General features: G+C 43.6%; 1 protein-coding gene across 1 annotated transcript in view; it reads left to right on the top strand.

Annotated features, from left to right (window-relative positions):
- Positions 1–27,698, top strand: part of DCDC2 (doublecortin domain containing 2) — a 143,167-nt gene that overhangs the window by 96,749 nt on the left and 18,720 nt on the right. Inside the window, exon 8 of the mRNA XM_008707722.2 lies at positions 18,572–18,672. Within this exon, the coding sequence (XP_008705944.2) occupies positions 18,572–18,672 (101 nt within the window). The remainder of the gene's footprint in view (positions 1–18,571; positions 18,673–27,698) is intronic.

The following is a 27,698-nucleotide window of genomic DNA, read 5'->3' as shown; positions in this document are numbered from 1 at the left end:
CATGGACTCTCCTTGTCCCTCCCCCCTCCCCCCACTTGCACTCATGCTCTCTCTCTCTTTCTCTCTCTCAAATAAATAAACAGAATCTTTTTTTAAAAAAGCTTTAAGCAAGAGGGAATAGAACAGCAGGAGACAGTGTGGAGTTGAATGTTTCACTGACGTGTGCTGGAGTATAGAGTCGTGCTGTGTTATGATTTGGCGTAATGCGCCATTTTTGTTTTGTTTTGTTTTTTACTGCTGTGGCATTAATGGGAGCACATGCATTTAAAGTGGGAAATTAATTGCCAGGACTTTGGGGGAATCTTTATTTAGGTTGAATTAGGTAGTGAAATTGAAAAAGAAAAAGGAGTTTCAGACTTAACCAAAGAGCTGTAGTCTCAAAACATGCGTATCCGTGTGTGTGTGGGATCGTCTAGGCAAAAGTTCCCACCGAAGGCTGTCTTTATGCAGTGCGTAGAACATCAGCAGGTCATGGGCTTGCCAACATGAGAAGGTCCTTACCAGTTAAATGAAGAGTTAAACAGTCTGACTGACTGGTGTGGCACGCTGGTTGCATCTGTCTATATATACAAGTATGTGTGTGTAGACATACATATGCACACTCATTTGTGTGTGTGTATGTTTGTGCAGTTAAACTGCATGCATTTCCACACCAGGGACAGACTTGTTCATGTATTCATGTCTACTTCCCTGTTCTAGATAGTTCACATGTAACACGTTGTTCAGCACACAGCAGATACTCGAGAATTACTTACTGACAGCCTGACTATCTTTGTACAACTCATTGAAATGGAACAAACATTTCATCCCACGTAGACATTTTCCAGAAGCACCCGGAGTCCCACAGCATGATGCATTTACAAGTTTTTGTTGGGGCATGGACTCAGCAGCCGCTTACAGAAAGTTGGGTGTGGTAGGAACCCCCGAATTGGAAGAGGAAAACCTGAGAGCTGAGAAAGTGTTTATGACTTAGAAGAAAAGTCTCCATCCCTAGGGCTCTCCAGGTCATCTTGGACACAGCTCCGAGAGGAGTATTTCTAAAACACGTGTCTGCCAGAAACACATACCCACACATTTATTTTTTTATTGATTGATTTCATGGCCCTGTTAGATGCTAAGGATCCGAAAAGGAGTAAGATGTGGTCCCTTCCCACAGAGCATTCACAGTCAGGTGCGTTGGTCTTTACAGCTGGGTGGTGGGTGCTTCCTGGGACAGAGGTGGGTCCAGGGTGCCGTGCAATCGTAGAAGAGGAATAGCCGAAATCAGACCGAGGGGCTGGGATGAGGGAAGTCTCAGGGAAGTGTGGAGAGTCGGGTGGTCATGAGTGGCTCCCTGCTATCCTTAGGACAACATCCTCCCCCCCGATCCCAAGAGGGGCTTACGAGATCTTCGCCTTCTGGCTGCTTTCTCCCTTCTCATTTTCAAGCATCAACACACACTGCACGTGTGCACGTGCTTACACACTCACCCGCCAAATGCTTCAGCTATGGAGAACGGAGCAGCTCATATTAGCAAAGACTTAGGTGTCACTGGCTTCTGTAAAAGACTCAAGTGTCATTGGCTTCCACCCCCAACCTCTCTAATTGCCCTCCTACAAGTCACGCTTCAACCTAACAGAAACATTTTTCGGTTTTCACCTTCCAGTGAAAATGCAGGGGCACATGCTGCCCTTGACCTTCAGAAGGTTACATCCAGCTTCATCTCACTTGGCCGCTTGGCCTCTCCTGTGTCACTTCACATGCGTGTGACCGTGGACAGGTTACTCAGGTGCTCTCTGCCTCGATTTCCTCTAGCATAAAATGAGATGACAATAGTATTATTATCACCACAGCCTTGTATTAACTGAGTTAATATATGCAGAGTGCCTGGCACAAAGTCTGCACTGTGAAGTGCTATTTAACTCTTCTGATCACTCTTTTTTTTTTTTTTTAAAGCCATCTCTAACTTTGACAGCCCTCTTTGGTTCTCCTCCTACCTCTCTGTCTTTCCGTCGTCTTCGTTGACTCCTCTTACTTACTCTGCCTCCCCTTCAATGTTAGAGTCTCCAGGTTCGTCACCTGATGTCCCAGGCAGACATGCTGTGATCCAGCCCCGGGGACTCTCCCGCCTCTCACTTTCCTGCAGCGTGCAGCTCACCCTCACCTGCTTCCAGAATGCTCTATCTAAAGCTCAGACCTCAGAACGTTCCTCATCTGCTTAAAATCCAGCCAGAGGCCCCCTTTCCAGGACCGAGCCTTTACCTGGCTTATAAAACTCCTTCCGCTGTGGGCTTCAGCTGACCCCTCAGGACTTCTCTCGCCCTGTGTCCGGTCGGTCACCCATAGGCATCCTTCACAGCTCCTCAGATGAACCTGGACCGCTGGGCTCCAAACTCACGTGGCCTTGAACTTGCCGCTCATTCTTTCACACCAGCTTCAACACCCTTTCCTCTGTGCCTGTCTGCTTGGGTGTTTGATGACTCCATGCTCAGTGCCCCGTTGTACCCCACACAGATGTCCATCAGACCTCCAGAGCACCCGATGTGTGGTCTGCATATGTCGGGGCAAGGGCTGTCTTCTTCAACCGGTTGGTACACAGTTCAGACAGCAAAAGAATGAATGGATGGACGGAGTCAGGGGAGGGCTTATAAACCGTAAAGCTGGATCTGGAGACCATTCCCAGTGCACTCTGGCAACGTGGGTTCCTGGCTGCCTCTGCCCTTCCAGAGAGACCTTCCCACTCTTCCTTGTCTTCCCTGAGAGGGTTGGTGGGAATCTGCATGCTGTGTGTGTGTGTATCTGCAGATCATCCAAATTGTCCCAATCCTCTGTGCAGAGGGGGAAGGTCAGGGGCAAGGTCAAGGTCATTGGAAATGTCAGACAAAAGCCAGTTCTCACTTTTACGTTCCACTGGTGGGAAAGCTCAGTACAGTGACGTTTAAGAACAGTTTTCACTCTTAAACTCTTTCAGATGAGCAGCAGTCTGAATGGTTTTATCTCCGTCTGGTTTACCTTTCTTGGTGAGTGCGGATGTGACGGTTACATAAGCACGTGTGGCAGGTGTGGCTGGCCCCAAATCCTCAGGCACTGGATAATTTGTGAAAAAGCCTGGTGGGCACGATCCCTGGGCAGTGCAATTTATAGCTTCCTTTTTGCAAGTTAATAAATCCAGGGAAGTATGTCAGATGTGCAACAGATTACATAGGTTGTTTATTTAATGCAAAAATTTCTTTCTTTATGCATTTATTTCTTTAGTTATTAATTTGCCAGCATGTACCATCTCTGGCTTGTAATTCAACGACCTTTCCAGAATTAAGGTAAAATTGCTGCGACCTGCATGAATTTTATAAAGGAGGTTAGTTGGGAAGGAGAGGGTGTGCAGAGCCGAGTGGGAGCACTGAGGCCCCCCCCTTGCTTCCCTCGGGGCCGCGTGTGACCCTGGCGTGCGCTTACACCTTCTGGTTTAAAATATGCTGCTTAAGTTGTATTTAAGAACAACGTGGAATACACTTAAATGTAAAATTGGACTGTTGAACTTTTTTGAATAGCATTCAGAATGAAGTCAATCCAGTTAGACAGTTTCAATATTAGGAGCTCCCTTTTTATTTAAAAGCTTTTTTTTTGAAAGTTGTCTAATAGAGGTTTGCTCAGTTCTATTTAAACCCAGCTGTGGGATTCATTAATGTGTGCTAAACTCATCTGGCCACTGACTTTTCAAAAAGGAATATACTGATTTTTTTTTTAATTCATACATAGTACTCCAATGAAAATACACTTTTCTCATTACTTTTTTTCCCAAAGAAGTTCAGCTTTTGTCCCCAAAAAGGAAAACATATTCCAAGAAGCGAATGTGATTGGAAATAAAAATAGTTTTGATTATGATGGAACTTTGTGACTTCACTGTTGAAAGAGGCCTTCGCTATTTTAATTGTTGTTATCTCGTCTGCTTTATTCTGCTGCCTGACGGGTATACTGTTCTATCTGGAGCGCAACTCGTTCCTCCTGCCTTATTTTTAACTCTCCTCTCAATGAAAAAGAAAATATATATCAGCTTGGGAACATCTAAGGGAAACAGATGGTTTTTCAGAGTTTCTTTACTCTGAAATGAAAGCTCTTGCTTTTCACTGTGGAGCTAAGAATGAAATTGTCACGGATGTTCTCATATGGCGCTCACTGCCTGTTACACTCATACCCCACATTAACATTTTTATCGCTGCCGGCATTTCTGATACAATCAGGTATTAAACCCCGTGGTTATTTTGGCAATCACGCCTTGGATGGAAAGGTTCCAACAGTTAAACTCTAAGTCAGGAAGAGATATAGTTTTGCTTCACATGGAAGAAGAATTATCCTGAAGGATGGTTAGGGGATTCAGTAATAGGTTAAGGTTTTTAAAGAAAAGCCATAGATAGTCATCAGCTATCCATCCATGAAGCCAAAAGCAGACGAAACTTCATTCTTTCTCCAAACTCCCCCTAGGGCACACACCAGATTCAAACTCATACTTTGAGGGGTGCCTGGGTGGCTCAGTCGGTGAAGCATCTGCCTTCAGCTCAGGTCATGATCCCGGGGTCTTGGGATCAAGTCCTGAGTCGGGCTCCCTGCTCAGTAGGGAGTCTGCTTCTGACTCTCCCCCCGCACTCATTCTCTCTTGCTCTCAAATAAATAAAATCTTTAAAATTAATAATAATAATTTCAAGGTGGTGACAGCACAGCATTAAGCTAAGCGGAGCGTTCTCCCTAGCAGGGTCCCCCCCACCACTGGTGCAAAGGTTTGGCTCCCAGGCCCATGAAGCTAACCCTGGTGTCACAATCCATTTTCTGGTTTCTTCTATTTTCCTTCAATAACACTACTTGCAACTCATTAAACTGTTGTCACAATCCACTAATGGGTCATGACTGGCACATCAGAAAGCCTGCATTAAAAGAGTAGTCAAGCCATCTAGTTTCAATTGCCGTATCTGAATCTTGCTTCCAACACTTGCTGCCTGGGACTTTAGCATACCTTTGTGGTCTGTGTGGAAGATGCAGGTAGTGTCAGCAATTCCTTCATAAAGTTGTTTTGGGCATCGAATGAGTTTCACATGTAATGTGCTTAGAGCAATGCCTGTCGTATAATAAGCATCCAGTAACTATTAACTAATCATCATCATTATTAATGTTGTCACTATTATTATTATTACCTTGCTTTAGGTAAATGCCGGAAGAAAAAATCTTTCCTGACCAGATAATAAGCATTTCCACCCTATTCTAAAAGAGCTATTTTCTTAGGTTCACCATCTTTGTGTTTTATCTTAACTGCCAGTATGTGAAAACATTATATAACGAAGCAAATGTTAATTCTTACCCACTTAATGCAATGGGAATACTTAAAATATAGATTAATGAAAGATCCAATGAAAGATTACTTTATTTCTGTTTCCCCCTCCCCAAGATTGAAAGAAGTAGATTTTTGGGGGGGACCTGGGTGGCTCAGTTGGTTCAGCGTCCAAGTCTTGATTTCAGCTCAGGTTCTGATCTCAGAGTCGTGAGTTCAAGACCCATGAGCTCAAGACCCATGTTGGGCTCCACACTGGGCATGGAGTCTGCTTAAGATTCTCTCTCTCTCTCTCTGTCTGCCCCTCTTCCCCATGCTTGTGCACACATGCACATGCTCTCTCTCTCACAAACAAAACAAAACAAAACAAAAACCCACAAGTAGATTATTGGTATCTCTCAATTATCGGTTAAGAAAGAAGCAAGGATATTTGAAAGGTACCATTCCCTGAGCTTTAGGAGCCAGAATTATTCCTTTTGGAAGGAAACTATTAGATGACGAACTTCAATCATAGGCAAACATGCTAGAAGAGAATGTTTTCTATCTTTGTGAAAGTACAGCATCCACAGATTTTTGTTATAATACAGACTAAATCTCTAAGTCTCAACCCTAAATGAAAAGGCAGTATCTGGTGGGTGCCCGGTCAGTACGTGCGGTTGGAGCAACATGAAGTCTAAGCAAGTGAAGCGCACACTGATTTGTTTTTATCTGTTTCCTTCCTTGAGAGTTTCATAAGAAATAGTACTATCCTGTAACCCATCTGTGTATTTCCCATCATTAACTGAAGCTATTGGGATCACTTTTCCCACCGATGGTTTGACATTTTTTGTTGCCTTGATTCTCTCAAATTTTGTACTAAGTCAATATATAGTCACTTTGTATCCGAAATTGGTGATATGTGGGCATATTTGTGGCTATATAGTCCTCTTATGATGGAATTCGGTAGACTCACTTAAGTGGATTTATCTCAGGCTGTTTTAAATAAAATTCGGAACATGATAGATATTGCAGAGAAAAATATCTTATGCAAAAACTGATTTTTGCCTACTATGTATTGACAGCAGCTCCTTGAATTATAGAGTTTATAGAGATGCTGAATTGAGTATATTGTAACTTCCCATTGTATGTTAACCAAAGCCAAGTTCCATTTTTAGCAGGGCATCAATTCTGACAAAAATGTATCATCCTCTCCAGAAACAACCGTGGAGCAAATATAAACACCTGCAATACTAAGCATTCAAGAGATCTCGCTTTGATCGTTTAAAGCGAGTAGAAGCCCGCTATCTGTAAAATGCTGAAATGGTTAAATTGAAATGCTCTCACTCAGATTTAATGAACAAGTCAGGCGTAATACCTGAGCCAAACAGATGAGATGAAAAATTATCCGATCCCTTTATTCAGAATGACTGGTTTGGGCCAGTTTGCACAGCTGCCCTGCATGTCCCTTTACCCTGAGCGAGGACCACGGTTCACAGAATCCGCAGCACCTGTCTCAGGATTAGACTCGTTTTAAAAGTGGTGATTCTGGCTTTATTCTTCCAGTAGTATTGGCATTGTTGAGCATATTATTTTAAAGCGTATCCTTGCTGGTTGTTGAAAGAGAACTGAGGGCTTCAGAGGGGAGAGGGTGGGGGACTGGGATAGGCTGCTGATGGGTAGTAAGGAGGGCACGTATTGCGTGGTGCACTGCGTGTTATACGCAAGTAATGAATCATGGAACTTTACATCAAAAACTAATGATGTACTGTATGGTGACTAACATAACATAATCAACAATTATTATAAAAAAATAAAATGGAAAATGAAAGCTGACAATGTTTAAAAGAAGAAAAAAAAAAGCGAACGTTGGAGTCTTAGATTCTCAAAGGAGTAATTTAGTAGTGATTGGGATTAATAACCAACTTTTGAAAACGCACAGTTAGTCTCTCTTTATTTTCATGTTTGAGCTAGGTATTTAATCCCATAAGTATATGCCGCGTATGTAATTTGGAAACAAATATTTAGAGAAGTATTTCACTCTTCCGTCTCAAGTTTTGTTGACTGCAGCTAGATTTTGAAAATTTTAAATCCCAGTTTTTCCTCAGTCTTTTGGGTCTTGAGATTTCTTGCATGAATTCTTGGTAGTTTTCTGGGGTTAAGGGGTCTTTTATTTCTCTGTCTGAGATGGTTGTTAATGACCATATCATTTAGGCGTGCAGGTGGACGGTGCCTTGTTTCCTGGGATGGCTGCTGCCCTGTCACCTCCTGGCCCCAACTCCCTGCGGACAGATGACCATTTACACATTTTAGCTAAGAAGTTTAAACTCCAGTACATGTCTGCATAGCAAGAATGATTGGTATTTTCATGACATAAAGTTCTAGTTACATTTGTTTTATCAAGATGAAGATGGTCTGCTTTGGTGTAACTCGGTCACAAGTGGCTGGGGGAGCTGTTTGAGATTTTGCAAGAGGGCTTGGATTTCATTAGACATGCTTGCGCACGGGGGACATAGGGTTAGCTACGGCTTTATGGTGCTGGCGTCTGTGACAAATTCATTGGAAGCCGGGAGTTAGAAAAGATGGGATTTGACCCCCGTTCAGCCTTCCCTACCTTCACGGCCTCAGGGCTCTGAGTTCAGTTTTACAAGTCTGCTCCTCTTCACCCCACATCATCTTGAAAGATAGCCCATAATCCTGTCTTCACTTCCTCACCACTGTTTCAGGCACACCCCAACATAATCTGATCTTCAAGTTCTACTGAAATTGCTCTCACCTCTTTGGCCAGATCCCTGGGATGCCAAGCTGGAAGACACTTTATTTATTTATTTATTTATTATTTAGATTTTATTTATTTGACACAGAGAGAGACAGCCAGCGAGAGAGGGAACACAAGCAGGGGGAGTGGGAGAGGAAGAAGCAGGCTCCCAGCGGAAGAGCCTGACATGGGGCTCGATCCCAGAACTCCAGGATCACGCCCTGAGCCGAAGGCAGACGCTTAACGACTGAGCCACCCAGGCACCCCTATCTTTATTTATTTTTTTAAAAGATTTTATTTATTGATTTGAGAGAGAGACAGGGCATGAGCAGGGGGAGCAGCAGAGGGAGAAGCAGGCTTCCCACTGAACAGGGAGCCCGACGTGGGGCTCAATACCAGGACCCTGGGATCATGACCTGAGCCAACAGCAGACGCTTAACTGACGGAACCATCCAGGTGCCCCCAGAGGACACTTTTTAATACTGATTTCTCCTTTGTTGTTGCCTTCACTTTTCCCTGGGCTCCCCGGACAGCTCACTCTCTAATTTTTTTCTCATAGCTGTCATTATTTGTTTTCAATCTTTGTGAGTTCCTCTTCTGCCCATCCCTTAAATGTTGTTTCCTAGAATTTTGTCCCCTGTCATCTTCTAGTCTCATTGCAAGTTATTGTCCAGACCCATGATTTTCTTTACCAACTGCTTTCAGATACTCCCCAAATCTATATCCCCATCCTAGAACATGATCCTAGTCAACAGATCTGTATCTCCAAACAGTTAGCCGACATGTCTGTCGAGATGCTTCACAGGGCACTCTAACCAGGGCCTCCAATTCAGAACTCATCACCTCCCTTCTTAGCACCCACCCGCCTTGTCTTCTGTCCCTCATCCTGGTAAATAGCTCTACTATTTACCAATATACTGTCTACCATGTAGACACCCAGGCAGGAAACCTGAGAGTCCCCTGTGGCTCCTACACCTCTCCCCTCCCACATCCCGGGGGTCATGGAGCCCTGTGAGTACACCTTTGTGTCCCTCGTGTCCCTCCGCCCATCCTGCTGCCACTGTCTTCACATGGGAGCTACAAGTCTCATGCAGACCACAGTCCCCCTGAGCAGTGCCTGTCCTGCTGTCACAACGGATGTGTGGGACCCATCCTTCCCAGCTTTAGTTCCCATCCCATTCTTGGAATCCTCCAGGCTACCAGCCTTTTGTTGCTTCCATCTGACCCATATTCCAGGCTTTCCTTTCTACAGTTGCAGCCAGCCTTCTCACTCTGACCTGTTACCTCCCACCAGGCAGTACTGTGCCAGACGGCCTTGACTAGTACCTTCCATCTCTCCCCCTCCTCGGTGCACACCCTGCTGGGAATCCCCACCCCCTTCCATCTGGGCAGCCCTCTTCCACGACAGTCCCCCACCCCAGGTCCCTCGGTTGCTCTTCATCATCTGTAAGACCAAGTTCAGAGTCGGTTCTATCACACAAGGTTTTCCGAGTTCTTCCCCACCCACCCTGCCCTCCCCAGCCCTGCAGCCCGTCTGACTGCAGCCCTCCTCTCACAGGTTTTGTACACACTGATCTTTCTGTCCTGATGCCCTTCCTCTGCTCCTCAGGGATGAGTTCTGTTCGTCTTTGGATTTGTAGCTTCTGTCTGTCAGAAGCCTTGACTGTCCCCCTGAACATTCCCCTTTCCCGCTTCTGTGCATTCTCGCCAGACAGTCTGTGTAGCACTCGCTACGCTTTCTCTGTGCCGTTGACGTTCTCCTCTGATTCCCCAGCAGACAGAAAGCACCTTGAGGCCAGTGCCTTGTTCATCTTTCTACGGCTGGTATCCAGCACATGCCTGAGCACGAGGTGGCTCGGGAGACATGGGCAGAATGAATGAATGAACAAAAAGTTGAAGAATTTAATGGAACCATGTATTTCTATTATGTACAAGTACTCTGTTACCACAAGAAAATTTCTAGGGTAGAGAAGTAGTTTGAGGAGGGCCGGCTCTTTTACAGACTGGAACACACGAGGTCGTTCGAAGGTAGTTGGACCAGCCAGAATTAAGAACAGGAACCGAGAATTTTAGGCCACTTATTAAGTAACTCCTGGTCACTAGGGGATAAAGAGGAACAGTTCAATTATTCTGATAAACTAAAACTAATTTGCTGTGGAATTTTTATAAGGTAACAAAATTAGAAATGGAAAAGTAAAGCCATATATCCTTGTTGACTTAGGCAAACCTATTCGGAGCTACTTTATTTTTCTTCGTCCCGTGTATCTGGTACAGACTTTGGAAATTATATCGAAGTCTACATAGGTTATAAAATGATTAAGAGTTATGAATAATATGTATTGTAAATATGTGCTTCATTCTTTGTCCTCTGAATATTTCTGATTTTGATGAAAATCTAAAACATCTGTATCTTTAAAAAGATTTAAAAAGGAATGCAGGGATAAGAACAAAATTGCCTGTGATCTGGGGAAATCCGTAATAATCATCCTGCTTTTAAGTTCTGTCTACACTTGGAAAATTTTGTTGCCCCTGTTTAAAGTCAAGGTAAAATAACCATCACGGTTAAGATCAAGTCTATGCAGGCTTCACAGTCAGATTTAAACCTCAGTTGTGTCACAGGTGATATTTAATACCCTGCAGTGGGAGTCAGGGAATAGAAAGAAGCCACATATTTTAAGCTGCAGTCGAGAAAATACAGTCTATATAAGCATATGGATAAAGTTGTTTTCATGTCATATTCTAAATTGCCAAAGAAAAATATCACTTGTGATATTCCTGTTTCTGTAAAGAGTTTCCATTTGGGTTTATGGGACATAATGAAACATATGGAGAAGATTAGTGATTAAAAAACATTTGGGTTATATTTCTGCAGTGCCTCAGACACGCTCAGAACATCCGCTGTCACGTGCCCTGATTCTTCGTAACGATAATATCCTTTAATGCAGAGGAGTGGTGTGAGGAGGATATTGTGTGAGTGGTAGCAAGGATCAGGGAGGGTCGGCCAATATCCTCTCACAGGGAAACGTTATTACACGTGGACGCATTCTTCTGCCCTGCCTCTCTGCTTGCTGAACGTTCCAGGGGCTGCCTGCCACTGGGTCAGCTTCTGGGAAGTGCTTGCTTTAAATTTCGATAAGATACGATGACAGTAATCTATATCGACGAAGAGTTATGTATTAGAAATTGAATATATTTCACGTGCAGATGTATTCCCATGAGCATCAGCTAATGAAAATAATTTTTATGTCACCTTCTTACCCATTTCAATTTTAATGCTGTCTTTGGTGACTGATGTGACACATAGAAAGGGTACATAGTTTTTCTTGTAAATAGGCCTATATATATATGTTTTTTCTTAGAATATTATTTTATACACTGAGAGCTATAAACTCCTCATTTCTCCACAGTTTTTTCCTCTACTGGGTTTAATGAGCTACATTTTAAAATTAATGTCTTGTTTCTAATTTAACATTTCTTTATGAGACAGTCTCGGTAGCAAATCACAGTAAAATGTTTATAGTCACATTAAACTTTTCTTGCTTACACGTGGCCCTTCCACTTAATAGATACCCCGTATTTCCAGAGAGTACTCAGAACTGGGCATTATGCTGTTATTTTTCTTCTTATTTGTGCTCATAAGTTCCCATTGATTTCAGACATGAAACTCATCAAAATATGGCTTACAATCCTATTTAAAAACGATTTTTAATAATTCCTGGTGAGGAGGTATGCTTTAAACAAGGTGGTTGGGCTTTAATCTGAGTTATCTCCAGTTCCATGCACCTGTTGTTCATTCTCTGGTACCTTCTCTTCCTCCGGCGTGGAGGCTAAGCACACATGAGCGTCCGTTCTCCCCTTCTGTGGGGAGACAGGTTCCTACGCCTGATGAGCTCCGCGGTAACGCTGCCGCTGCTCCTATTTCCTTTTTTAAGCAATAAAATTCATAAGGGGATAAGTGAAAAATAATTGAGGAGCATTTTAATTTTTACTAGCATGTTTGCCGTTGCTTTACGGCGTCCTATACACTCGGATGCCTACTCACGAGGCAGACAAGAAGGATTAGAGCTGCATTTGGGCACACGTGCACCCGAGCATTGAATTTGATCCTTAGTAGAGTCATTGAACGAGAGCGGTATTGTGTATCAAATTCTTCCCTGCTCTTTAGTTTGTTAGCAAATGGCTTTTATTACAAAGGTTTCAGGGTAGGGGAAGCTGTTAACAAAAATGAAATCCCTTTCTTGCTGGCAGATGGGGGGGGTGTCTGGGGGCGGTGGTGGCTGGTTTCTGCACCTTGTAGGGGAGTGAGAAGGAGAAGTAATAACAGAGGAGGAAAACTGAAGCCAGCAGACTTGCAAGGGCTTTTTCAGACCACCACATGAATGGCAGAGGGAGCAGACGGTGTTGGAGCTGGCCGCCCCCGTCCAGCAGGTACCTGCAGGAGTCAGAAAGGGGATCAGCCGTGGTGACGGCCCTCATGTTCTGTCTCGACCATGATCTTTAGACACATGGTGTATTAGTTTCCTGTTGCTGCTGCAACAACTTAACCACAAATGGGGAAGGCGGGGGGGGGGGTACTTAAAACAACATACAAATTCATTATGGTTCAGTCCCAGAGGTCAGAATTCCAAAATGGTCCTCACTGGCTTATAACCGGAGAGTTGGCAGGGCTTTGTTCCTTCTTGAGTCTCTAAGGGGGAAAATTTGCATCCTGCCTTCTTCAGTTTTCAAAGCTTGTCTGCAATTCCCTGGCCTATGTTCCCCTCCCTCTTCAAAGCCAGCAGTGACCAGGCAAGTCTTTCTCACACTGGATCACTGGAACCCTGATTCTCCTACCTCTCTCTCTCATTTATGAGGACCTGTGTGATTACATTGGGTCCATGAGCATAATCCAGGATCATCTCCCCATCAGGGTCAGCTGATTAGCAATAGTAATTCCATCTTCCACCCTAATTCAGCTCTGCAATGCAATGCGACATATTCAGTCTCTGAGGATTAGGACATGGACATCTTTGGGGGCTGTTATTTTAACTACCACACAGCAGACGTAGTCGATCCCTGTGTAGGTTGTACTCCAACCTGCTTTCTTTTCAACCTGCATATCCCCCTCCTCATTTGACGGCTGTACTGCTGGTTATGGCCAGATGGGGCATCAACCCTGTAATAGCACGAAGAATTAATGGGCTGCGTTAGTGGCTTTTAAATGGTATGCCCCTTACATTATACCGCCGTGCAGCAAATGTTTCTGAGTGCTTGCTCTTCATTCGCTCAACAGATACTTGTGAACGCCTACGGGCTGAGCCCTCTCACGGGCTGGGGATCAGCACTGAACAATATCGGCATGCTACCTGCGCTCTTGGAGCTTATGGTTTGGTGGAGACTGACAAACACTGAAACGCCAAATAAACAGGAAGAATATCAGCTCATAGCAAATGCTAGGCAGAGGATTAAAAACAGCAGTACGAATGACTGGTTGGCTGCTGGAACAGGGGGGAGGAGGGTTTCCAAGATCTGAATGGCGAGGAGGAGCCAATCATGTGAAAAAAGGGGAAAGAATATTCCAGGCGGAGGGCCTAAGAAGTACAAAGGCAGGAATGAGTTTTCTGTTGGAGAAACAGAATGTGGCTGGAGTGTAATGGGCAAAGGGAGAGCGGTAGGAAGTGAGGAGGGTAAGTGCCTGATCACATCCTTGCAAGCCATGGTAGAGAACTTGGGTTCTTTGCATGATGGAAAGACATTAGAGAGTTTCTAAATAGTTTTCCTCATTTATTGAGATGACTTGGCTATTTTGTGGAGGGTGAAGTATAGGATAGCAAGAGTGAAGAGGAGAGACACCAATGTGTAAGCTTTGCGGTGGCCCACCCTGCAGATAATGGTGATTAGACCAAGATGATAGTGGAGATGGAAGTAATAGTCACAGATTTGGGATATATTTTAAAGGAAATTGAATTGACAAGACAAGAATGGAATGGATACAAGGAGTGAGCAATATGGAAGTGAGAATGACTCTCGGGGTACTGCCATTTCCTGGGCTGGGGAAGAGAGATGATGAGCAGTTGGCGGGGGGAGGACCTGAGTTCTGCTTCGACCATGTTACGGTGGAGATGTGCATTTGATGTCAAAGGTGAAATGTCAGGTCGGACCATTGGATATATAAGTGTTGGGCTCTCTGAAGAGGCTGTTGTAGGTTAGAGAGTTGTTGGCATATGGCTGGTGTTCAAACCATAGTCTTGATGAGACTGTCTAGGGAGAGTGTGTGAATCCAGAAGTAGACCCACGATGCGCTCTGGGTGGTCCAGCACTCAGAAGGTGAACAGAGGAGGTTGGGTTGGGCAGGGAGGTGGAGAAGCAGCAGCTGGCAGTGATGCCAAAACGCGGAGAGTTTAACGGAAAAATGGAGAGAGAGAGCTGGACTGATGGACAGGTGGACTCCAACAGGAAGCAGCACGGGGACAAGGGTGAAAGAAGTAAAGTAGATGTCAGGACACACGCAGGAGACGTGAGCGAGCGCCGTGGGCTCTGCAGGTGGGCTGTGATGGAAGTGCTGACCAGGGCGAAGGGGTGCGTGCTAAAGTGCACTTGGAGTGGTCAGTGGAGTTGAGAAGCTGAAGTATTCAGGCTGTGGTGTGGACTGGCTCATCGCCCAGGTATTGAAACAACTCAGATGGTGGGTACAGGATGGAGAGAAACAGATTGGTGAGGTTTCCTCCAAAATGAGACACTCAGTGGAGAGACTGAGGATTCATATGAGGTAATCATATCAGTGAAAGTTGTATTGAAACCGGGATGTCCTCAGGCTCAGGGGAGGTTTTGGAAGAGCAAATTCAGTACTTGACAGAGTGCGCAGGGGCAGGGTGGGAGGGGCGCAGAGCAGGGACTTGATATGCCAGGAAGAGATGAAACTATGAACTTGTCTTCTCACTTAAACTTCAATGAGCGTTTATTGAGGGCTTACCCTGGGCAGTGCGCCGTGCTTCTTTTGGGAAACAAGGACCCACAGGGCAGGAAAGGAGCTACAGGGTAGGTACGCGGGAAGATAAATAACCCACGTGTCTGTGAACTTTCCAGAAGCTGCTAAGCTTGTCAAGAGCAACCCTTTGAGGTTTCCCAGAGTAATTTTTATATGGTGAATCTTGACACATATTTACCTATCAATCAAATGAATGAAATCTACCTATTCATTTAAAAACAATGTTTCATTGTTCAATATTGTCCGTTAATTACAGTTTGGTACACCCACACCACACCACACCCATTTAAGGATATGGGAAATGCCCAGGAAGTGATTTTAAAGTAAAAACACACTCAAAAATTATATATACAGTAAGATCCCACTCTTTTGAGTGTGTGTGTGTGTGTGTGTGTGTGTGTGTAAGGGAAAAAAAGAGAAAGGCAGGGAGAGTCCACTGTCAAATTCTTAGTGGTGGTTATCTCTGGGTCATGAGGTTAGAAGGATGCTTGTTTTCTTCATTTTCCAAACTTTCTAAAATGCATACATATTATGTAAACAATGTATCATCAGTACATGCTATATAAAAATAGTTTTTCTCTAGACATTAGTATTTCTCTATTTTTAATTTTATATGACGTGTATAGTAAACATTAAAATCCTAGAAGGCTTTCTCCCATCACAGAGTAATTTCCTAGCTGTTCTTCCCTTTCTTTTTTGGCCACCATTTATTCCTGTGAATTCCCTCTGACCTTCCCTCCTTGCTCTGTGCTGCCGAAGGAGATGGCTCACACGTCAGCTCGCTGGTGAACAAGATGCCTCACCCACACCACAGACAGACACGTTCTCTCTCTGTTCTCTGTGTCGCTCTGCACAACGTGGACTTTTGTTGATTTGTCCCTTCACCTTTTATATCCTATGGCTGCCATTTTCCATTCCAGCACCCTTTCAATCTTATTTTATTTGGTATTATTGATTTTATTTTTCTTTTCCTGTGAAATGTTTATTCTAAAACACATCTGCAAGTCATTCGTAGCTCTGGTTGGATACAGTCAAGCATTTTGTTGGATGTATTTAAGAATGTATTCCTTTCATATCTGTAGGTTTCTCTTGGTAGTGTCTTTGAAGGCAAGTGCAACACTTGGGTGCCAAAATGTCATCCAAAAAAGTCATGTACTCGGGTCATAACTAGAATGCAATGCCTTTCACTGAAGGTTGACTCAAGGATGTTTTGGGGATCGGTATGTTTATTGTCTTCTAAGGTAATCCAGAAGGTAACAATGAATGTCAAACATGCCTGATTTTCCTTTTAAAATTACACTGGAGATAACATTTGATAAATTGTGTCGCCTCTTTTTGAAATCTGCCTCCGCACGTTTTCAGGGTTATGAACTCCACGTGTGAATAAGGCAGAAGTTATTTGTGTCGTTTCCGCCAATTGTTTTCTTGAGTTCCAAGTTCCGGAGTTTGATGGAGAGACCAAGAGCTTACCCTATCTCTGTTGACTCCCAATTTTGTAGACTTGATTCCTCCTTTCACTTTTCCTGCTTTACGACAGAATAAATCTGAGCTATTTTCCTAGCCCCTCAAAGTGGCCCTCCGTGCACTCTTGCTAGGTCAAGGATGGCTTCGTTGAGCGCATGACCAAAACGCTGTGCATTTCTTCCTACATCTGTGACGACGTCCGCACATTCTCTACTTCGCTTTCTATATTCTTTCTTCTGATGTTGCTGAGGTTTTGGCTAAGATGTCATTGTAGATTCATGTCCTCAGTTGTAAGACAAGACCAAGTCAGGACATAGTCCTCGGCTGTGCTGTGTGGGCCGTGTCTTTGGGGAGGATTAGTGCTAGTGATAATCCCAAATAGTTACCAATGCTGACATCCTCTTTTGGTGATGATTTTGTAGGGATTCCTGTGTATATGTGTATTTTCAGTTTCCATATACATGGAGGATGATTTAACTGAGAAAATGCTAATGAATGAAAAATTACTCTGGATTGCTTAAGCATACAAGAGCTGATGGAAGGAAGGGATCGTTGGGTGGGAAAACTTTGTTGGATGATAGGAAGAGCCAGTCTGGGATTAAATGATTGCTGTAGATAATCCTCAAAATGAGTGAATCCATGAGAATTAATCTAACGTGTATAATCAGCTTTGAGGACAGCTCTGTTGTCCCTTGTTTTTAAAAAGGAGAGCAGAGAAGCCAATATCCAGTCAAGTTACCAAAAAAAAAAAAAAGAGTGATTAAAAAGGAAAGTGGTTTCTCTAGGAGAAACAAGAAGGGCTTGAGTTTGGTTATATTTCCTCCCTCCTTCCCTCCCTTTTGCACTTGGGCTATATCTTCTGAGTGCCCATGGTGCTCCGCTCCAGCCCTTACCTGTTGTAGCATTTCCGCCAGGGCGCCTTGCTGGGGATGTGTGTACACATCTCCAAACAGACACTCATTGGTCTGTAAGCAACCTGAGCGAACAGTCTACCTCTCACGTATGTCTCGGGTGGCCACAATGACTCACGTGGGGCCTTACATATAATTGATCTTCCACGAATGTAGAAGTATGGTTTCCATTTAATCATGAATAACGAGTGACTTTACAACTTTCACACTATGAAGTGTCACTATGTGACATGTGTCAGATAATCGTGCTCTGGGAAACAAGCTTCCATTAGAGAAATAGAGGAGGTTTTAAGATGAAAGGTGAAACCGTATTTTCTAGACTGGGGTGGGGTGGGGGGAATCCTATAATAGATTACCAGAGAAGGAGGTGAAATCTTCATCCCTGGAGATCCTTAATAATTGGGCAGAGGAAACATCTGTGAGAAGGACTGAAGCCTTAAACTATTTTGGGGTGCGCGGATAGAATGACAAATGATTCTGATTCTTTGATGACTTGGCCTGGAGGAGAGCGGACGGAGGGGGAAAGAGGAAAACTACTTTGGGTAGTTTTGGGTACGGAAAACAGCTATCATGGCGTTCCGTGGGAACACAAGTCACGGGAGCTTAAACCTAAAGCCTGAGAGAATTAGGTTACATTTTATGGTTCAGGATTTTGAGACCTAGGTTGTAGAAATCTGCAAACTAAAAGATTGAGTTGTGTGAGACCCAGAGTCAGCTCTGTGATTCTGTTGCAAGAAAAAATATATTTTTTAATATTGCTGCAAATAGAGAGAATTATGCCAACACACTATATTCAGTGCACGGCATTCTCTTCAGAAAGGAGAACCTCTCACACTAGTATTTTCAGGTACCGAGCATCGTCACAGCTTTTGGATGGGAAGGGGGGAAAGATGACAGGTGTGAGGTCCTTTCTATGGAAATACCTGTACAGGGACTGGATCAGCAGCCAGAAGGTGAGGGGGAGTCTGGGACACAGCTCTGCTCTGCGGGGTCAGCCTTGTCTTTCCTGCTAAAGTGCAGAAGTGGGGGGGGGGGTTGGGGGCGGAGAGGGCTGCCCAAACCCTATCAGTACAAAGGGAGGCAAAGTACCTGTTAAAAAGCACGATCTTCATTGGGTACTTGATTGCAGTTTCAGCATCCAGCCACATGATGTCACAATTGGATTTTGATTCTCACTGTGCATCTGTCCCCAACAATAGATGAAGGCGTTTTCAAAGCTGGAGCAGAGAGGTCTGAGACACGGGGGGCAGCAGAAGTCCACGAAGATGAAGACACTCAAGTGGAGATCCCAGTTGACCAGGTAGTCGCCATGTTTTTAAAAATATGTATAAACCAATGTCCACTTTTTTTTTCTTTCAAGTCTTGTGTTATCTGCTCCGGGTTGTTTCTACTCTATGGTGGTTAGACCCTCTCAGGTGCTGGGTGGTCCCCTTTAGGTCTTCCTGGTATTCCTACAAAGAATAGCCATTTGGGCTCTTTGGGCTATCGTTGATGTAACTTTATGAAATCGCATTGAAGAATACGGTGGATGGGGCTAAGCCATGAGATGCAAAGAGGGAGAAGGTTTGATACAGAAAAAGCGTATTGGCTGGGGGGTTTTATCTAGAAAAAAAGTCTTCCATGCAGAAAAGCATTTAAAAAAAATGCTGTGACATTCTCTCCTTGAGGGTCCTTGAAATTGTTGTGGTTGGAATTTATTTTTCATAAAAGAATTGCTTATACAAATACAACTCGCATATTTGGTGTGTGTGTATTGGTTTTCTTTTTAGGCCAATGGAACACAGTACTTGCAGGAGAGAGACAATGAGAGTGAGTGTGTGAGAGTGTGTGTGTGTGTGTGTGTGTATGTGCATGTGCTTGTAGAACGGATGAAGTAATGTTAGTGTTGGTTAAATGATGCAAGAAAAAAGTCAGTTAGGCCTTTTAATAAAATTCAGCTGGATTTCTTACATTTCTAAATGGAGGATTGGAATTGAGGTGGGGAGGGGGACACCGTAACCCCAGGCTCAAGGGATGAGAAGTCACTAGGAATTGCCACTTGTCCTCTGACTATTATGTGATATTTCCTTTACAGAAAGCAAATTTCACAATCCAGCAAGTTCCGTAGATGATCTTCTCAGTTGTATTTGTCTTACCCGTGTGGCGGTGAAATTGCCGCTTGCTTATTCCACAGGCACTTCCCATAAGCATCGCCTTCCTGATGAAAAGCCTAATGTGTTAAAAATCACACAGATTTCAAAAATCCAATTTATTACCCGGGATTAGCTACAACTTATAATTTTTCATAAACTGCAGTTATAGGTTTTTTTTTTTCCTGAGGGAAAATGGCATTTTAAGTCTTCTGTGAAGCTATAATTAAATGTTACATTTGAAGACAAAGAAGAGTAATCATCAGGTACGTACAGCATCCGAACAGCTGCCCAAAAGAAGACGGATTTATTCCAGAGTCAGAATGCCAGCGATCAAGAGAAAATCAGACCACGATTACCAAAAGAGAAATCTCTTCGTTCATCTCTTAACAAGTTTCAAAATCTGTGATAGGTGTTTCTTTACTTGGAAGTTTGGTGTCACAAGGAAGGGGAGCAGACAGACAGAAGGAGCTGATCTCTGCCGCTACCTGAACAGCCTTGGTTAAGTGTCTGCAGAGCCCCAGTTCTCAGTTGACTGGAGAGGGTTAGCTTATTAAAATGCGAGTATGCAGAGAAACTGAGTAAACAGATTGGCAAAAGCTGGGCAACATCAACACACGGATGTCAGTTTGAAAGAAATAAAACCGGGTAACACAGAAGTCAGAATTCCTTTCTTCTTTGACCCTATTACTGACAGAGCTGGAATTAGCGGTTGGCGAGAGATGCTTATGGGGTCCGGTCTTAGATTCGTTCTCCTGTGGCCTGCTGACCGTTTGCTCCACTTTCTCAGCAGCTGTGTTATCAGTATTGTGAAGAACCAAGGGAGGGTGTGGAGAAATTAGTGTAAAGCTCCATGACAGTGAGGAACAACTCCTCATGAAGCAGTAGGTACCGTTGACCAAGTACCTACCGAGTGCCAGGCACCGTACTAGGCACTGTTACCTCCTGTAATTGTGATGACAGCCCTGGAACACAGGTCGTATCACCCCTGCTTTACATAGAGAAATAGTATTAAATGCAAAAACAAACAAACCAAAAAACCAAAACCAGAACCAAAAAACCAAACCCAAAAAAGCCAATTGTTAGCTTAAGGAAGGAAAAAAATTCCCGCAGAGGAAAGGAAACGTAGTCATCATACGCTCCTTGGCTCAGCTATAAATGACACTTACATACACTCCCTTTTGGGCCATAGCTAGTTAATTTCTTTGAACTGATTTCCTATCATCTAAATGGTTCATGTTATAACTTCAGTCAAAGGGCCATGGGCAGGGTGTGTGTGTGTGTGTGTGTGTGTGTGTGTGTGTGAGTAACTATCATGTGTAATCGTATCTGTGCCTAAAAAGCAGATCAGGTTTTAGAAGTAAATATTGCCGGGAGCCAATTCTCCACGGATCTCTTGTGTTTCTGCATATCTTATGAGCAGAGGGACAGATTGCTTTTGTTCTGAACTATCTTTTCTTTTTTTTTTTTTTTGGACTATCTTTTCAAAGATGTTTGAACAAGCTTGGAAGACAGACAGAGTGACTTCCTCTGGTACAGTCATTCTCAGCTGGAGGCAGTCTTGCCTCTAAGGGATGTTTGGCACTTTCTGGGGACATTTTTTGATTGTTATAACTGAGGCATAACCTGGCATCCGGTGGGAAGTGGCCAGGAATACTGCTTAATATCTTGTAATGCACACTACAGCCCTCACAACAAAAAGTTGTTCAGTCCAAAATGTTAATGGGACGGCGATGAGAGCCCTGGCGTAGAGCAAAGGCCAGGTTTGTTTGTTGTTCAGCGTCATAAAGATAATGTCTTCCCGCGGTGCAGGGTCAGGGAGGGTTAGTATCCGTTATAAAAGATACGGTGCCATGGAATTGTATGCTCAAAACTAGTCAAAATTGGGGGCGCCTGGGTGGCACAGTTGGTTAAGCGTCAGACTCTTGGTTTCTGCTCCGGTCGTGATTTCAGGGTCATGGGCTCGAGCCCTCCGTCGGGCTCGTGGAGTCTGCTTAAGACTCTCTGCCTCTCCCTCTGCCCTTCCCACCCCTGCACGCATGTGTTCTCTCCCTCTAAAATAAATGAATAAATATAAAAAAGAAACTAGTCAAAATTGTAAATGTTATGTGTATTTTAGCACAATAAAAGTATTCGGAGAAAGAAGATTGGGTTCTTTCCCTGGAATGTAAGCCGCTATTTGTATCACCTGCCCCCCTTCCCATTGCCCTGGGGGAATGGGGCCTCGGGGAGCGGGTGCCCATGGTTATACTCTGGCTACTGCTATTGTCGTGAGCAATAAAGCTCTTTGTCTCTGATTCAGGAATCTCCTGTCTTCTGCCACATCCGTGAAATCATGGCAGGCTAATGGGTAAGCTCGTAAGTAGGGTAAAATTTCAGACCTGCCGGAGTCCTTGCCTCTACTGCATGTGTTTGTGTGTTTCAGTGTGTGTAAATGTGGACTCGTTCCACCAAGAACGTGGCTGAACTCTGTCCCAGTGTTCAGACTCTTGTCATTTTTTAGACGATCCTGGATCTAATTCTACTTCCAAACCCACTGGAAACTGAAGAATGACACATTTTTAAAAATGTATGTGGGGAGGCTAGAATAAATATCTTTTCTCAGGAGAGAGTTTAGGTCTAGCAAGAATAAAGTATTCTTTTAAAATTAGAATTTTTTTTTTTTTTTTTTTTTTTCCGCATGCACACTCCAAATCGGTCTGGTTTCTCATAAGCAGTGGGGCAAGTGCCTGATTAACCAGGACCTGTGGTTACGCTCTGGCATTGGTGACGCATGTGCCACTTATAAATCGATGCTCTTCCAAGCTAAAGAGGCAGCAAGTGAGCCTGCTCCGTTAGGTAAACTGCCCCTAGTAAGGAAAGATCAGGCAGGAGAACCCACCATCTCAGAAGCCCGAGCAAACAAATTCCTATAAAATGGGCAAAGAAGCAGCAATATTTTGAATTTTGATCCGTTGGAGAAAAGAGGGCAGAAGATGGGGATAGTAACTTCCAAGTGGTTTCCGATTATTTTATAGCTCTCCTCACCCATTTGTAGTTGATTTTGAATAGTAATATAATGAGAATTACAAGACGTTTTTATGCGAAGTAGTTTCATTAAATAGCGTTTTAGCGGTATCATGAACACTGGAGCAGGGAAAGCTTGTTTTTTAGCTGGAGGTTGTGATATATACTCTTCTTCGTTTATTTAAATCTTAATTAACCATTAAGTTACACATATAATATATAATATTTTTAAAAGTTGAACAAAGATTACAACAAAAGTAGCAACCACGTGCCTCACTCCTCCTCACCTGGATTCAGCTCTTTCTCGTAGAACACACCAGTATATTGCTAAACCATACACCCTTCCCTCCCTTCCACTTGAATACCTCTGAAATTTGGGGTCTTGCAAGCGATTGCATGTCATAGTTTAATTGGCTTTTTTTTTTATTCTAAGAGGTACATAAAATAATGGAGATCCTTTTAAATAGGTGACATCTCCAATTTGATAAAATAAGTTTCCTGATTTTAGTTTTCAGATTTAGATACAGTTCACTTTATCTCTAATGACTGTGGAAGATGGATGTTTAAATCTCTTACCAACTTTTCTCCGCCACCCCCCAATAAGGCCACATGCACACATACACACACACACACACACGCGTGCACGCACACACACACACGACCTTCTCCTTCTTTCTTTCCACTCTCATTTTACGATGATTTTTGCCTAAGTCTGTATTTAATCTGTACATTATTTTTACTATGTCAGCCTTATTGTTAGTCAAGCCAGAGTGGACTCTGGTCACATTTCCTTTCCTGCATAACACTCTTTTCCTCCTTCCTATTTTAGTAATCGCCTTTTAAAAATTCATTTGCTTAGTCTTCTGTGTAGCTGTTACCAAGCCATCTCTAAACTCCGCCAGGCTGTGGATTTCCTCTTGCTGTACGCTAGCGTGTGCAGTGACCGCGACATTTCAACTTCATCTTTTTCTCAGACACGTCAGTCATCGCTCTCAGGCTGGTTACGTGTTCTCTGGATCTGCTGTTTAGAGTTATCCTGGTATTTTTCTGGACCATCATCTTGGGAATTTCCTTCACTTCTTCAGGGGATGGATCTCCTACCCCTTGGATTCCACATCTTCCCCTTTTTTGGTCCCACCTTCATTTCTTGTCAGTTCACCCTGAGTGGTCTCTGGGGAGCAGCGGCACGGGAAGCACATTGTGCTTGAGACTTTGCATGTCTGAACGTGTCTTTTCTTCGACTCAAACTTGACTGTAGGTATGGCTGGGTATAAAATTTTAGGTAAGATGATGATTTCTCTGAGAATTTTGAAACCATTGCTCAGTTGTCCTTTCCATCCAGAAGGGCACTTGGAAAGTTTGATGTCATTCTGTTTGCTGAACCTTTGTAAATAATCTTTTTTTCCTCTTTGGAAGCTTTTAGGCTCTTTTCTTTGTTTCTGGTGTTCTGAAAATTTCCAGTAATGTGCCTTGGTGCAGTGTTTCTTGCTCACTAGACTGGGTACTCAGTGGACTTTTTTAAAAAAAGATTTTATTTATTAGAGAAAGAGAGAGCACAAGTAGGGGGAGGGTCAGAGGGACAAGCAGACTCCCTTCTCTGAGCAGGGAGCCCAATGCAGGGCCCAATCGAGGACCCCAAGGTCATGACCTGTACCAAAGTCAGATGTCTAACTGACTGAAACACCCAGGCACCCCTCTCACTGGGCTTTTTAATTTTGGTAATGTTTATTTCTCTGTTCTGGAAAAAAAAATTATTGAACTGTCTCTTTGACAGTTTCCTTCTCTCCACTTCTTTCTTTCTGGAACTCCAAATATTTGGATACAGGCCTTCCTAGACTGACCCTCCACTTATCTCTCCTATGTTCCATCTCTATAAATTTTTTACTATTTTCTCAACTTCTTTTAAAATCAAAAAGCCTCAGCACTTCCCTTCCATCTATTGATTTTTTTTTCTTGTCATCGTATTTTTCATTTCTAGGAGCTTTTTTCATATTCTCTGAATGTTCATAATTGTAGCATCCTATTCTCATTTTATGGATGTGATATCTTCCTTTATATCGCCAAGGATTCATCTATTATTTTAAACTTCCTTTTCCTGAAAAATCTGTTTCTTCTGAGTTTCTTTGTTTCTTTCTAGGTTTTGATCTCTGTCTCCATGTTAGGGGTGTTCCTTGGCTGTCTGGTTAGATTTTTTTTTTTTTTAACTTGAAATATATCTGACATATAGCATTGTATAAATTTAAGATGTATGTCTGGTTAGATTTTAGGATGAAGCATTAGGGAAATTCTGTATACATAGGCTCAGCTCCTTGGGTTGGGGGAGTTTCACTGTAGGGTGATTGGCTTTTTACCATTTCGTTAGCAGACCTCCATTTTTCATTGTTCTTTTGGGTTGGTCTGTTTCGTTTGAATGGAATCTTTCAGGTGTCAGCCTGGCTGTGAGCATTTGGGGATCTGACTGTAGGACAGGGTCTTGGGGATCTCGCTGTTAGGTAAAGAGATTTATTCTTCCTGATTTCAGCACGGTGCCCGTGGTGCCCTTGTTCTCATCTGTGCTGAGTCCAGCTCTCCTGTAGTTCAACATCTTTAAAGAAGAAACCTCCTGTATTTCTCAAGGGCAGGGAGGGTATCTGTCTGCTTCTTTTAAAGACTCTAAGCCAGTCCCCTTACTTTTAGTCACACCTATGCCCCTTCTTCCAGAGACAGATGTTTCCTCCAGTCCTTCAGCTTTGTGTCGGTCCCTCTGCGTGCAGAAGTTGGCTTCTTGGCTTCCCTTCCCACAGGAGAAATTTTAGCGGCATAAGTTCTGTTATTACTGGCCCCGTATCTGTTGGCTTTACAGTTTTCCAAATTTTGAGGCTATTGTTTCCTTTCCAGGCTGCTGTGCCCTTACAGGTTCATCCTTTTTTAAAAATTGCCTTTACCGACAATTTAGAGGGATATCAGAAGGGAGCTAAGAAAAAAAACCACCACATTTGTTCCACTTGCTGTATTTAACCAGAAATCACTTCCACACGAATTCATCACAGGGAAAATAAACTGTCTTTATAGAATCTCCGCTAGTGACGAGAAACTGGCAGCCTGTGACCAAATCTCCTACATGAGACTCCTCTCTGGCTGACACAGGGCTTACGGAACCTCCTTAGTAGCCCGAGCACTCTTCAGCACTCCCCAGACCACAGCAGGCCATGTTACGAACACCGGTCCGGGGTTACACACTTCTGTCATCTGCCCAGCCCCTGGGGGCATCTGAGCTTGTAATTATTTGTCTACGCATATAGAACATAATGCCATTTAAAAAAATCTGTAGTCAGGGCGCCTGGGTGGCTCAGTCATTCGAGCATCTGCCTTTGACTCAGGTCATGATCTCAGGGTCCTCGGATTGAGCCCCACATCGGGCTCTCTGCTCAGTGGGGAGTCTGCTTCTCCCTCTCCCTCTGCTCCTCCTCCTGCATCTGCTCTCTCTCTCTCAAATAAATAAGTAAAATCTTTTAAAAAACCTGTAGTCTAACCAGAAAGGAGAGGTTTGAAATCCCAAGATGCCCATTAATCCTGTTCTCCATGCCCTCACGTGGTCTCACGTTATCTCACGTGGTCTCACCACTTACCCGACCTGCTGGCTTATGGGGACCCTGCTGCCACTTGCATTTTCTCCTGTGACAGGCAAGCTAGATGGAGAGCTTCTCTGCATCACTTTTCCATGTGTAATAAAGGACACAGAAAGGTGAGAGGGGGCTGCTTTTTCTGACCTGACCTGGAAGTCTATTTCCATGGAATGTATTTGTTAAAATAAGACTTAGAAAATGTTTAAAACCAGAAGGGACATGTGTGCACACTCCTTATTTTGCCATCGAAGACACAAAGCCCTGTCTTCCCACAGAGCCACAGCCTGTTGAAGAGGGAGTCCACGCAGGCGCCCGGGGCTCTTGGCTTCCAACTTGGAACCCTCTCTCTGAGCACCTTGAGGAAGGGCAAGGGGGGAGATTAGGGACTTCTAGTTTTCCCACAAATAGCAACACATTCTATCTGTGTGGAGGGCTCCTTGGCTGTCAGTGCCTTCACTGAAGTGAAAGGGATCATTGTAAAAACAGTATCTCCACCATTCTTTCAAGTCCTATCCTCTCCATGAATCGTGTTCACGTTCGCTGCTGCAAGGAGCAGGAGCTAAGATGGCGGTAATCCGGCTTCTTAATTTCCCCGTGCCTCCTCAACAAGGCTCTTTGTGTCATCCTGTTACTAGATTTGTGTTTACTTGATGGAAATGGTGTTAAACATTAAAATGTAGCCCTCGGGGATTTCTGATGTAAGTGAGAGAAAATCAACATTTACTTCTAAAGTGAGAGAACTTAATGGGGATTTTTTTTTTCTAATGATGACTAAAATATTCTCATGCTATCTAAATAGAAGTTTGCAGTGTATTCTGTCTTTCCATCTGGGTGTCTCAGGAATGGGGGGAGCTTCGTGGGCTCGGGAGAGCCAGCTCTCAGCAGGTGGCTGCCAGAGCTTCCCTCTGTCATGTCTTTGCGGGGTCACATCTATGAACATAACCCCCCTTTTTTGTAGGTCATGGTACTTCAAACCGCATCTGAACCTTTTTATTTATTTATTTTTCTTTTCCCCTCTGTGAAAGCTGAAAACAGGAAATGGTACTTTGCTCTCATGAAAAATTGAAACGGATTTTTTCCAAACACCTCATTTCACTTGGGTACAAGATGACTTTTAGTTTCCATGGGAACCGAAATAAAAACAAGTAAGGTGACTTCTGTGTCTGCAACACCAATGCCCGAACTCTGCCGTGAAATGCAGAGAAACACCTTCCATCCCAGAGCCTGAATCAAACTCTCCCTCGTTCTCGAAGCACAGATGTAGTAAATGTTACATGAGAAGTGGACATATCTAAGGTCGTCATTTTGTTTCTTGTTTGCGCTGATCTTCGCTTCCTGGTGGAATGGGTTTCAGGGAGGAGGAAGTGACAGGTGGGATTGGGGAGGAGACGTGGTGGTTAGGGAGGGTACCTTGACTAGAAAGGTCTAACTTGCACTATCCTCTCAGATAGCCAGGGTCTTAAACCTTAACATATATTCCTCGGGGAATTTGGACGCAAATATAAGACAAATCAACATTTACTTACTAAAATGGGTGGGACATCAGCTGTGGTCTCTGTGTAGATGCCTTTCCAGTTTCTAATTTT

Source organism: Ursus maritimus, unplaced genomic scaffold (genome assembly GCF_017311325.1).
Source record: "Ursus maritimus isolate PB19 unplaced genomic scaffold, ASM1731132v1 scaffold_30, whole genome shotgun sequence".
Classification (NCBI taxonomy): Eukaryota; Metazoa; Chordata; class Mammalia; order Carnivora; family Ursidae; genus Ursus; species Ursus maritimus.
This window is presented reverse-complemented; position numbering and strand designations above follow the sequence as displayed.